The sequence below is a fragment of the Salvia splendens genome, chromosome 9 (genome assembly GCF_004379255.2).
Source record: "Salvia splendens isolate huo1 chromosome 9, SspV2, whole genome shotgun sequence".
Taxonomy (NCBI): domain Eukaryota; kingdom Viridiplantae; phylum Streptophyta; class Magnoliopsida; order Lamiales; family Lamiaceae; genus Salvia; species Salvia splendens.
In genome coordinates, this window is record NC_056040.1 from 2,912,813 (window position 1) to 2,926,901 (window position 14,089).

The 14,089-nt window shown below is 33.0% G+C and overlaps 1 protein-coding gene across 4 annotated transcripts; it reads right to left on the minus strand.

Annotated features, from left to right (window-relative positions):
* Positions 1-6,767: 6,767 nt before the first annotated feature.
* On the minus strand, positions 6,768-10,553 carry LOC121746871 (nucleolar and coiled-body phosphoprotein 1-like). Of its 4 annotated transcripts, none has more exons than XR_006039082.1 (8): positions 10,283-10,553; positions 10,094-10,158; positions 9,883-9,923; positions 9,146-9,768; positions 8,623-8,712; positions 7,720-7,781; positions 7,063-7,255; positions 6,768-6,979 (listed from the first exon to the last, which is right to left on the minus strand). XR_006039082.1 is itself a non-coding variant. In XM_042140822.1 (8 exons), the coding sequence occupies exons 1-7, from the start codon at positions 10,514-10,516 to the stop codon at positions 7,150-7,152; spliced, it is 1,221 nt and encodes a 406-aa protein (XP_041996756.1). In that variant the 5' UTR covers positions 10,517-10,553; the 3' UTR covers positions 6,768-6,979; positions 7,141-7,149. The 4 variants fall into 4 exon arrangements, 3 of the variants coding, with proteins under 3 accessions (XP_041996756.1, XP_041996757.1, XP_041996755.1); XM_042140822.1 differs by having other exon boundaries at positions 7,141-7,255; XM_042140823.1 differs by lacking the exon at positions 6,768-6,979 and having other exon boundaries at positions 7,013-7,255; positions 9,146-9,765.
* Between the last annotated feature and the right edge of the window lie 3,536 nt (positions 10,554-14,089).

Here is a 14,089-nt window from a genome sequence, read left to right on the forward strand (position 1 = left end):
TTCCAAGACTTGGTGACGGGTGTTTCTTGTGTCTTGTGTCGATGCGCTGCGGGAGCTTTTCGTATCTTAGATCTTGTGATAGTACGGAAATTCCGGGGATAGGTAGATTTTCTTTGCAAATCAAATATTCGATTAGGAAAATATTAAAAATTTAAAGCTCATGTGATAAGGATTTATTCCTATTAAATCTGGAATAACTTTAATTTGCTTTCTCGGTGGAAAAGGAAATATTCTTTTTATTGATAATTACAATTGATCTGGTGTAAATGCTGTTTTGATCCTATGAGCGTCGACATTAAATCATGGAATATATTTTGCAATGTTTTAAAAATAATTTAAAAATATAAACCATATTTAATTTTAGGATAATAAATAACTATAATTCAACTTATCATAATTATAACTATATTATTAATATTTATTTTTATTATCATAATAATAATAATTTATTAAATAATTAAATATAATTATAATTATATAATAATATAATAATTATTAATTTATAAATTTATAAATTTGTAATTAACAATAAAATTGTAGTGAAATTTTAAATTATAAAATTTATTCCATTAAAAATTAAGTAAATATACTGATAATAATAATAATAATCTTATTTATTATTATATTATTATATATTATGATGTATAATCCATATTTAAACTATCCATCGTAATAATAAATAAATAATATAATTATTATCATTTGTAATTAATAATTTATTAAATAATATGTATTATTATTTTTTATAAATAAAAAATGATAAGTATATTTTTAGTTTAGTGTTTAAATCAAATATATACTTTCAAATCTTGATATTTTCCAAACACGGGAAAGTAAAGTTATTAGAAATCATATTCCCGGGATTCATTTTCTCATGAATCATTTTCCTTGTCAACTTTATTTTCCCGCTAACCAAACATGGCCTACAAGTTTCTTGAATGATAAGCCAATAAGATTGAAAATTGTAATAAAATTTGGATTTTGAACAAAAATAATTCATTCTTTCGATGATAAATTATTTATATTCATGAAATTATTTGAGTATTAGGTCATTTAAATATGAAACACATTCTTTCGAATTAAATCTAAGTAAATTCGAAAGATATTCTTTCAGAATTTTCTATATATATGTATAAATTTTAAATTAATGAAATATAACTCATATCGTATTAATTTTATAAAATTATTTCAAAAATAAAATATTATTCAAAATTCGTGTGGTATTAAAATAATTCATACTTATAATTAAATAATTAATCATAGAATAATACTATTTCATTATAATTGAAGACCAGATCTTATTATAATCTCAATTTCAAATAATTTAGAACTAAAAAAATACATCAATGTTGTGTTCAGGGGCAAAATAAATAAGAACGTGATATGTTTCATTTTTCAGATACATATGATGATATTTTTCATTTGTCAAGATATAAAAGACGCCAACCTCATTTTCTATAGAATAAATTTGAAGTTCACTCTAAATAAAAACTCGTGTGTAAATATAATCTAGTGAAAATCAATTTTATGATATTATAGTTCTAAATGTTTGTTTAATGTTTTATGGTCTTAGTCTCTTATATGTCTAAGTTCATCTTATTTTCACCTACTCCACCTTACCAAATCTCCTTTCAAATTATTTCCAAATAAATGAATGCTGCTAATAATTTTGTTCAATTTGAATATAATTTTGAATTACAAATGTACATTTAATATGGAAATGAGTAGGCGTCCAGTTGTAATTTGAAAAAAAATCCATAAACACTTAATGTTGTTTGCTTCTTTTTTATTATTAGGAATTTGAATTGAATGTATATAGTTTGATTTTGTGAATTGGTAAAAGATCTGTCTAATATATATTCCTTTCATTATCTGCTATAATATCAACAAACTGACTTGAACCCATTTCTTCAGGAAAAACATCAAGTTTGAAATTCGAGTAATTGTTAAGGATCTAAATCCCTAACGTTCGGTAGAACGGGGAACAACTACGAAGAGATAAATCCGGCGCCCGTGAGGGTCGGCGGAGGACGAATCTGGGCGGCTGTGCGCGGGTTCCAACCCGTCGAGCAACGGCTACAGATCAGATATACGTTTCCGGCTGTGCGCGGAGAGATTCCATCGGGCAGCAGGTAGCGTAAGGAATTAGGGATTCAAAGAATCACACGTGGACTTGGCCAAAATAATATTGTATTTCATTGAATGATTAAAATGATAACATCCTCTCCTATTTATAATACTAGAATACTACTACCCTAACTTATTGAATTAGAAAACAAAGATATGGAAAAGATACTATGAATCAAAAAGATAACTAAATACTAAAATATAGGGATCGTATCAGTAACCCTAACTTTTAAACAAGGATGATATTATAGTCAACATAATTTATCAGACTTTCAAACTAGTTTATGGGGAAATGACATGCTCGTTTAACGTTGTTAGTTTTGTTTATATTTTTAATTTAATTTTTAATACATTAAAAATTATTATTAATATTTAATTCTACAAAATTCATAAAAATCAAAGCTCCATTTATTCATTTTCTATAAATTTTGTGAAATTAAAAATGTTAATAACATGTTTAAATGTTTTAGAATTAAACTAAATATATAAAACAAAAAAAAATATTAAACGAGCATGAAACGAGATTGGTGATCATATAATATATGTATCATATTATTTCCCCTAGTTTATGATATAAATTAGTGCAATTTTCTTTATTCTTTAATTCTTTCCTACGTTATATCAATTCACAAGTCCACAATTTGTGATCTATACCCTTTACGTTTGATGTTTAATAGGTATATATTTGAAAAAGGAGCTTTAATTTCAACTTTGTGTTTCATTTAATTGTTACTTGTTTCATATATTGAATTATCGAAATGTAACATTAATGTAGCTGGTATGATAATGCACTGCACCATTTATTCTTCTTCTCCATATTTTTATTTTAATTGGTTTCAACCACTAAAGTGTGCATCATATTCATAACAATATTAGTAAATATATACAAAATTTAGTAATTATGGAGTATATATTTAAACAAAAATGAAAAGGGCAAAGTATGTCTGAAAAAAATGCGCATGCTATATCACTCCCAAAGTTGCTTTATCGTGTGTGGATTCAATTTTCAACATAAAGGAATTTAGTAATTAGTTGAAATTCTTGTCCGTTTTATATTTGAGTTTGAAATTCTACTTTGGTTATTCTTGTGAATTGGAGGTAGAAAAAAATTTATCAAGCATAATATTACATAACAAATATTATTAAATTTAATGATGGATTCGGACAGTCAGTCGATCAATTTTAGTTGTCGATACATGACTACATGAGGATCATATTAGTTTTTTGAGATATCATCAACCCTACTGTGCATTAGCACGACCCACAACTTTAGCGGTCGATACATGACTTGTAGAATGCCACGTGGCATTACATAGATTTTGTCTCATCAAAATGCAAAACGGTTAATATTCTCATGCTTATGGCTAATGCTTTCTACAAAGCTACCATTTGAAAAATATTTATTAATTGGTCAATGGATTTTACCTTTTTGAGTTTTTTTCTTTTTGCTTTTTTCACATTTTTTCCATGTTGTCAAATATTTGTATTGCAAGTAAGGAACATTGAACAAACAGCGAGGCGACAGGTGACAGATTCCATAAAATACATATATTCACTTAATATTTATTTACTTTTATAAGAAAAAGCAATGTTCCGATAACATTATTCCCAACGAGTTCTATCACCTTTTATTTGACTCCTCTAATAAACGAAAATAAAAAATAAATGACTGTTGGTTCACAGCAAATAAAACTTATATTATACGGACATAAAAATTAAGACGCAATTACTAGTATTTGAAATTTTCTAAAAATAATTATAATTTAGAACACAAAAGAAAGCGTCCCTAAGTTGACAAATTAATTTAATTTTTTTTTTTTGAAAGCTTCTATTTATGCCCCTAATTTTTGTTGGAATAGTAAAGATACTTTTTGAAACATTAGTGGCATAACTAAATAGTACGAAATAGTATAGTATAAAATTAACATTTTTAATAGAATTAAAAAATGTTCTTAGCATTTTTTGTTGTTGTAGTGGTTGTTCATCTACATGTATTTTCTTGTTTTGTAGTGATTTTAATAAAAAAAAAATTGTACGAATACACTGATTTTTTTATTACTGTATATTGAACTATTTTGGTATATTAATATTTTTTTGTTGGCCAATTTTTCGGTTGAAAAAGACCTACAATTATGCTTTACATATAAAGTCTTGATTTTTGAGATTCACACTAAACGTGAATCATGAAGGAGGAAGGTAGCAGGAAGTTTCACTTTTTTGTTTGGCCACAAATATTTCTATAATGCAAAATATATAGCACATAAAGGGGATGTAATCAAATGTAAATTCTAAATATTGTATAAACTTAAAACTATGATATGGACCGTTAGAAAATGTCAACACAATGTTTACACTATATTGACATTATTTGTTGACATTTTTTAACGATACAAATTATAATTTCGAGTTTGTACAATATTTAGAATTTGCATTTTATCACTTACCTAGAACATAATAATACAATATTATTGGTTGAAAATTATTTCAGTATTAATTATGAACTTACAAAAAATTATAACCAAACCAAATACTATATTGTTGCTACCTCATCTCCTGGCTGCTTTAGCTCATTGTGCGCATGCACGCAAAGAAAACTTACTCTATTTTAATTTATAGGTGGCGTTCGGTTGCCATGACTAATATCATGAGACTATCCATCTAGGATTAAGTTGTGAGATTATTTTAGTTAGAGGGGAAGCTATGACTAATTATCATGAGACTATCCATCTAGAATTAAGTTGAAGGGTTCAATCTTATGAACCAAACATGATACATATTTAATCATGAGATTTAATCTTGTCAACCGAACACCCGATATAGTATAATTTTTGGACAATATTACTCTTGTTTACCGACAACAATATACCAGCACGTGTAAGATATATAGGTTAGTTAGATGTATATATTGACTTAGTAGTAAAGTGTTTAATGCTCGAAGACAAATAGTTGAAATTTAAGTGTAATAAGACACCACCTTTAATTTCTACTAAGTATTTATTCATTCATAAAAAATATGGGTTACTCCGCCGAATGAAAAAGGAAATACAAATTGAAATATTTCAACATTGACAAATTAAATACTAATTTTTTTTAGGTGAACATATACAAATATCTTACTTGGCATACTTTATTATGACTTTATGAGTTTGGCCTGCAAAGTAAATCGTAATAAAAGCATCATAAATTAAGAAAACATAGGCCTGTTTATTGTAATACGCGTAATCGCCGAATCAGATAAATAAATTAGAAATTAATATTATCATTATTAATATTAAAACTGCATAGTGGCTTGCATGAACATTAATTGATTGACACCCAACTGCATGTTTCATTCATTTTCTTTCTCTGTCCTTTTTCCTAATTATGTCGGTATGTTAATATCATAAGTATTTTTTATTTTTGGTTAAGGAAGTTTAATTTGTCGCATGTGCAATGTGTTTTGAACCTAACTAGTGAATAATGAATTTGATATGACGTGGAGAAAGAAAATAAAGTGGAAGACATTATGTGAAAGGGATAACAAAATAGTATATGGTGCATTTCATGATTTGGGGGAAGTGTGATTAATCCTATTGATTTGTGGAAAATAATGATAGGAATCAAACTAGAGCACTTCACAAATTTTCATTTGATAATTGTAGACACTTCACCAATTAGAGCACTTCACAAATTTTTGTTTTCTATTGTGACACGTGTCATTCTGAAATGGTTACGACCTTCTCATTTTGGCCGACTTTTCATAATCGATCTTTTATTTTATTTAATGATTTACCCATTTTATCTTAGTCTAAGATGCTCCTCCTCGACTAATAGGTCAGGAATTCGAGTCACCATATAAGTAGATGGGAAACTAGAATTAATCATTCTAAAAAAACACATGCGGAGTTAGGGACGGATCGGGTCGCCGGTCACCTCGGACTCAACCCGAGGCCGGACAGTCGCTCGCTAATCCAAACTCGAGTCAAATATAACTCAAACCCAAACTTATTACATGACCAAGATCATTATAAAATAACAGTTATCATGAATAAAAATATTATTTATAATAAATACAAGAAAGTGTTTATATGTGACTATTGTTATGAATAATCAGACAAAAAATATTGTTATTATAGTAAAAGTTATTATTGCTAATAAAAGTAAATGGTTGTTATTTTCGTAAAACAATTCGGCTGCATTAGTTTTAAGATATAAGTCAATAAGTATTGGTATTTAAGTATTTGGAATTATGAAACCGGGAATATGTTATTTTTAGCTTTTCAATTCGAAAATTGTAAAAACAAATATCCGAATTATTTGAACTACCGACTTTTCAACAAAAATATCCAATGATATTGTCATAACTAAATCAAAACTTGAACTTAAACAAAAGTACAAAACTAACAAAATATCCACACTTTCAAAATTAGGAGTTTAGTCAAAGAAAGATTTAGGTTTAAGTAATCCATATTAAAATTAAGTATTACATTATATAATTTGGAACATTTTTATACGAAGTCTAATATATCTTGGCTATCAAACAAAATTTTCCGGATTGACAGGCGATATATACTGAACTCATTCCACATCGCATATTTCTTGGCACATGTTTGGTCTATATTAGCATTATTATTTTTAATAAAAAAATAATAGTGGTACAATTTTATAAGGTTAATACTTTAGAAATTGTTACGTGCATTGTTGATTTTACAAATTACACAAAGGCCAAACAGCTCATTTCTCCTTAATATAATTGAATAAAAAGAACTAATCAAGGCTTTGCAAATTACTCTCCCTTATTTGCCAGAGTTTTTTTGGCCCAAAAAAGATGTGGTTGGTGAAAATCAACATCACTTTCCTGTCCTTGAACACCCTAAAATGAATTGAAAAACAGTAAGAAAACATGAAGAGAGCAAGTGGAGAATAAATCATAACAAAATATCAGTGTCATTATACATTGATAATATAGGACACCACCAAAACTGACTTCCCAATTGTGGGATCAAAAATGGACTACTGAGTTCATAACCTCACATGCATGTTTCATTCTTCATCAGAATAATTGAACTTCACCGAGTGCGACTGCAGGTCGATTTGTCCTCCCCTGTAGCTCCCGCGCTTCTTCTTGGTTTTCTCGTGACGGAAGCCCCTACATACGACAGAGCAAGAGGGCTAGGATAAAGTACACAATACATGAACCTTGTGCACATTACAGTGTGACAGAAACAAATCAAAAACAAGATTTTAAGAGCTCAACAAAAGCAAAGAAAAGTGTACTGAAAAGGAGAATGATATAGCAATACCATGGTGTCGTAAGGATAATTTCAGATAACCAAAAAAATGGAAATTAATGGGTGAGGATCACGGTTTCAAAAAATACTTGTACTAAATTAGATTTAGAGAACTCATATGGAGTTCATTCACAGAATGTTTTCGGTTTGCTTTGAAATTTAGTTGTTTTTCTCAAATTCAATAAATGCTCCATTTTACTCTACCCAGCCACCCGCCCCCATAAAAAAAGAAGAAAAAGAAAAATAAAATCCCAAGAAGATACAAGCATAATTTTTTTAATCGAGGGAAACTCTAGGTGGTAAATGTAAAATAGAAACACACCTTCCTTTGACTTGTCCCAAGACTTCTTGTGCTTTAGCACCATAACCAGTTTCGGCACCATCCTGCAATGAATAACATAAGAAATTAATATCACAAGACAAAAGATATCACATTCTTTCCACAAGAGTCAACAAAAAGCAATTTTATGCCACTTTATTCCACAATCACCCAACCTATTTGAACTTTATAATCAATAGGTGAATGCAGCTAGAGACTCAAGGCTTGTTAGTATTGAAAAAGGTAACAGAAGTCAATAAGTGCGCCATTAACTCCATAGACAAATGGATCGAGCAAGAAAATTACTATCCGGACAAACCATGAGATTTTAATAAGTGCGCCATTGACTCCATAGACAAATGTATTTTGTTGATATCCATCCATATATAAAATTTTTATGCCCCCATAAGGTAGCTATTAGTGCAATTTCAGCTGGAATGATTCCACATTCAATATTTCACTTGCAGAATACTAAAGGCCTAATAGTTAAGTCTAAAGAACTAACTAATGGAGAATTAAAGAAGGTGCTCGGTTCAGATTCCTCAATGGTAATGATGTGCTGATATTGAGGAGAACAGAAAATGAGTTCAATCTGATTGATGGAGGTGATAGTTATTGGAAATGAGGCAGTCACTGAGGATTCCTTAACCCAACATCATAAGTAGGAACACTTCCCTTCTGATGCTATTCAGCAATCCTATGACTTCAATCAATTATAACTTTTAAGAGATTTTTATGGGATAACATGAGAATTAAAGTTAATCGGATTGCATGATATTATTATACAAGAAGATTTTAATCACTTTAGCAGATACAAACACACATAGACATGCACATGCACATGCACATTCACTGACAAATATAGTACTCCTATATAATCAGCCAACAAGACAAGGAACCACAAACCTTTGCCCAATAAGAATTATCTTGAAGTCTGTCATCAACAAATTCCACCTCATCAATCTTCACTCTTTGGAATGCTTTCACTGATGTTGGCTGCAACAAAAATCAAACTTTTGGACAAAAGGCAAAACTTGAAATATGTAAGAATAAACACATTTTGAGATGCTCAATACACTACAAGATTCCAAGAACATACAAATGAGAGCAACAAGATAGTTTTTTACTCACATTCCGAATATGCACAAGCCACCATACTTTGCATGCATGAAATTCTAGAACAAGAAACAGCCCCATCCGCCTAATTACTTTCATTTGAATTATGATTATGAATGGTATTAAAGTGTGCATCTATAACATTATACAGGAGATACTAGATCTTTATAGTGATACTACTATCAGTACAAGAGATGCACCTTCAGGATTCAAAATATAATCTTTGCTTACATGCATACTAGCTAAAATGATTATGGGGCATCCATATAACAATTTACTACACAAGTACTTAAAAACAGAGACATGCACATACCTCAGAACTTTTGGGTTGTTTGCTTGCAGATTTTTTCTGACTTGATTTGTCCATTTCATTGTTGTTAGCAGAGAATTTTGGCAAATCCTCTTCAGTAGCTTCACTTTTTGCTTGTTCATCTTTGCCTTCTTCAAGACCTTTGGACTTTTTAGACTTTGACTCTTCAATTGTTACTTCCTCATCAGATTTATTTTCAGTTTCGCCTAGACCCATTCTTTTTCTTTTCTTGGATGCCTTCTTAGATTCATCAATCACATCTTCTGCAGCCTCAGCCTTTTCAGATGATAAAACTTCTTGCTTCTGTTCTGGTACCTCAGCATCCGGCTTTGATGCCAACTTGCTTTTCTTCTTCTTCTTTTCTTTCGGTTTCTTAGTCAACTGATCCTCCTCTAATTCAGGCACTTTGTCACCATTCGATGCCTTTGATGTCTTGCCACTTTCTTCCTCATTGCCATTCTCATGTGATTCATTTATCTTTTCTGTCATGACTTTATCTTCAAGTGTTTTTCCACTTCCATTGACTGAAGTGCCATCCTTGCTCTTTTTCTTCTTCTTCTTGCCTTTAATTTCCTCAGCAGCTGTACCATTTGCAGTCTTTTCTTCCGCATCAACTACCTGCTCTTCTGGACAGAAGGAGAGAACAGCTTTTATTAGCCATGTCATTCAAAATCCAATCATCCAATAATCAGGATGAAAATAAGTGGAACTCGAACATGAAGTCATCCAATAAACAATACCTTGCTTCGCCTCAAACTTAAAGACTTTGCAGGCATTATTGCTGCAGAGAAAGACAATGATAGCAGCATGAAACAAATTGTAAAGACATGGAGTACAAAGGAATTAACATAACAAGCATAGGAGAGCTGTAAATAACCAATCAAGATGAAGTTTCGGTTTTCATTAAGTACATAAAAGACCCTGAATGTAAAGACTATTGAATTCGCTTACCTAATCTCCAGATATTTGGAGAAAACATCATTCAAATTAAGCGCCTTCCCCTTCCAATCCTCGCCCTTCCACCAAAATATGACAAGGTCAGCAACAGAAATATATGCAGAAACAAATGTGTACATCAAACATTCGATTCCAAGCAAATTAATCTATCTATCATTAATCGAAACACAACACACGCAATACCTCAATCTCAGCTTCGGCGCAGAATCGTTTGAAGACTTTGGAAAAGCCCTTGTTCTGGAGCCAGAGCGCGACGGAGAAGATCAAAACAGACTCGTCTTCGGGCTTCAACTGGGCCATTGGTGTCGAAGCCGAACGGTTCAGCTGCTGCTGCTGCTGCTGCTGGAGAAGAATTTGGCGCGGCTTGAATGCAATGAGGGAAAACGAGCTAGGGCCGGCGTCAAGGCTTCCAAGCATACAATTCGCGTGTGTCTAGAAGCTTCTTAGCGGGAAAATCGGGTTTATGGGGCACTTTACACTAAAGATTACGTAAATGTACCCATTTTGTTATCTATTCCAAAAATGGGAAAAACGCCAACCACATTGGCGTTTCTATTAGTAAAAACGCCAACCTCATTGGCGTTTATCTTCGCGTCGTATTGGAGGTGTATTTTCGCCAAATACAGCGGCGGGAAAAAACGCCAATGAAGTTGGCGTGTTTTAAGGTAAAACGCCAATGTAGTTGGCGTGTTTAATTAATAAAAACGCCACTGAGGTTGGCGTGTTATGCTTAAAAACGCCAATTTGAGCGGCGTGTTTCTGTTGAACCATATCCTTATCAGATCTCCCCCAACATCGCGACCCTAAACACTTTCCCTCCCCAAAACGCGAAAACCCTTCCCAAACGCATAAAAACCTTTCGCTCGGGTCGACCCGGTGGTGGATTTAAGCGTGGATATTTTGAATTTGGCTAATTCTTTCAACCATTAGTCCTTCTAATCGGTTAGTATATCAAATTTTAGACTCATTCTTCTAAACATTAGTCTTCCAATATTTGATTGATTGTTGTGATAATATATATTGTAGTGTAATTAATATAATAGTTTGACCAATTATTATGGGTACACTAATATTTTGATGGATTATTATGATAGTATATATTTTAATGGAAATATTTTGACCAATTGTTATGCTATTATATGTTATAGTATATTTTATGGATTGTTATGATAATACATATTGTAGTGTATTTAATAGAATTATTTTGTCAATTTTTTGGCTGACTCTACATAATGATGAATGTAAAAATAATACATATTTATTTGTGTTTTACATTATTGCAGATAGTATGACGTGGTGTGTCAATTTATATTGGGGTGGAAAGATAATTCCCGGAGCAGTTATTTCGTATGATCCTCCTTTTGCTAAAGGATTCATTATGTTGGATGAAACAATTTCGTACGATGACCTTGTGGAAAAAATTTGTGAAAGGATGGGGATAAGCATATATGAAAACAATATTCAAATAATATGGAAACGTACTATATGCTTTGGATCCGGAGTCACGTTTATAGGTGTTCAACTAGAAGAAGTATGCATGCAACTAATGTTTAGTGAGAGTATGGTTATTGGAGGTGTAATTGAATTATATGTTGAGTATTCGGCAATTACTCAACATCATAGTCATCATGTCATAAGTTATGATGCTGGTACGTCAACGAGAGCCCAAGAACCATATTTTGCTGCAACACAAGATTTTGATGTTGGTACGTCTACGAGAGCCGAAGAACCATATTTAGCTGCAACACAAGATTTTGAAGCTGGAGGCGTGCATTTAGGGGATCGTGACAATTGTGATGTGGTGGAGGACATAATAGGTCCTGATAAAGCCGACTTTCTTGATCCACAATCACCTTATAATTCTGAAGATTCCGACACGGTTAGTACAGACTCAGATGGTGATCCGTCGGATGATGAACAATTTGTTGCTTCAAGACCATCCATTCCACTTGGAGAAACAGCAGTTGGAGAAACATCAGTTGGTGGAAGGGCAGTTGGAGGAAGAGTAGTTCCACAGTTCCCACAGCCTGGAATCAACTACTTTCGCACCTTACCAGGTCCATATGATAGTTTTGATCCCAAAAACTTTGAGCGTGATGATCCCAGTGTGCATTATTGGAGTGAAAAGGATCCTACCAATGTCGGTTTGCATACTAAATTTAGAACGAAGTTGGAATTGAAGGCAGCTGTGACTCATTGGCATTTGAAAAAAATCCGACAATATACAGTTGTTGAAAGTAAAGGAAAGAGATGGCATGCAGTTTGTAAGTGGCCACAGGGAAATCCGAAAGATAAGTCCTTACCGCCATGTTTGTGGGAGTGCCGAGCAACACTGAGGAAGCATGATGAACACTGGCAAATTAGAGTGTTCAGCACTGCTCATACTTGCATGGGGGATCGTAACTATAATGGCCACGCTAATCTTTCGTCGGGTATGATAGCGTTGAGTGTTCGCCATCAGATAGAAAACGATCCTTGCTACAAGGTAAAAGCAATTGTGGCGGATATTGAAAATAGATTTCATGTCAAAGTTAGTTACAAGAAAGCATGGTATGCTCGGAGGACAGCGATTGAGCTTGTATACGGTGGATGGGAGTGGTCGTTCAAAGTTTTACCAGCTTATTTGAATGAAGTGCAAAGACAAAATCCTGGCACAATTGTGGAATGGATGCACGATGACATATTAAGCAATGGTATGAACAAGGTATTCAAGTACGTATTCTGGGCTTTTGGACCAGCTGTGGAGGCTTTTCAACTATGCAAACCAGTTTTAACGGTTGATGGAACTCATCTACGTGGACGATGTCGAGGTAAAATTCTTATTGCCGTTGGATTTGATGCTAATAAGAAATGTTTGCCTGTTGCATATGCCATTGTTGATGAGGAAACCAAAGAAAGTTGGAATTGGTTTATGGAACGCATTAGACTTCATGTAGCAAAGCATGAAATATGTGTCATATCTGATAGGCATGTGGGAATCATAGATGCAATGAATTCTCCCATATGGAAAGAAGAACCCAATGTGGGTCATCACAGATTTTGCTTGGTACATGTTAGAAAGAATGTTTTGCAGAATCACAAAGGTATCATGGTCAAAAGACTTGTTTGGAAAATTGGTATTGCTACCAAGAAGCGCAAGTTTAAGATCAGACGTCGTTTACTTCGAAACGTCAACAACGAGGCTTTGCAGTACCTTGATGCCGTGGAGTTAGAAAAATGGAATCTGGCGTATGACAAACACAAAAGATGGGGTGAGGTTTCCACTAATATGGTGGAATCTTACAACAATGTGTTGAGAGGCGCAAGACAACTCCCAATTAAAGCTTGCATTGATATGATATTCTGGAGGACAATAGAATGGTTCAATGACCGGTCAATTGCATCAACACAGTGTGCCACACCACTTACCCCGTGGGCGCATGAAAAGGTGTGCAAAAATGATGCAAAAGGTCAATTGCATAATGTGAGAGCACCCAACACAATTGCAGGGCATTATGTGGTTCGAACAAAGCGTCGAATTGGTGGAAAGGGCGCTAATAAGTGGAAGGTAAAGTACTTGGACTCGCACTGCAAATGTCAAAAGTGGCAGATGTGGAGACTTCCATGTTCACATGCAGCGGCAGTTGCGCGTTTTAGAAACGACAACATGCTGTCGCTTGTTGATCCCGTATACCGCACAAGTGTTTGGGTACACCAATATTCTACGGTGTTCAATCCACCCAGACACCAAGATTATTGGGTCGTGCCTGAATGGACTTTGCAATGTTCACGAGCTCAGTTAATGCCTAAAAGTCGCGGTCGATACCGTACTACTAGGATTCCTAATCAGATGGATGTCCGTGAAGCTGACCAGCCACGAGCCCGACGCCGATGTAAACATTGCCGTCAACCAGGTCACGACAGGCGCAACTGCCCGAATGCTCATTCAAGGATGGATACTCAGTTGGTAGATGATGCCGCTGACGATTTTTTGCATCCACCTCCACCAAG

What these genes read in the sequence shown, in the direction of transcription:
- LOC121746871 (XM_042140822.1), bottom strand. Translation starts at nt 10,516, where the DNA reads ATGCTTGGAAGCCTTGACGCCGGCCCTAGCTCGTTTTCCCTCATTGCA. An exon ending in ATAATTCTTATTGGGCAAAG is followed by an intron (nt 7,782 to 8,622) that starts GTTTGTGGTTCC and finishes TATTCATTGCAG; the next exon opens with GATGGTGCCGAAACTGGTTA. An exon ending in TTGGGACAAGTCAAAGGAAG is followed by an intron (nt 7,256 to 7,719) that starts GTGTGTTTCTAT and finishes TGTCGTATGTAG; the next exon opens with GGGCTTCCGTCACGAGAAAA.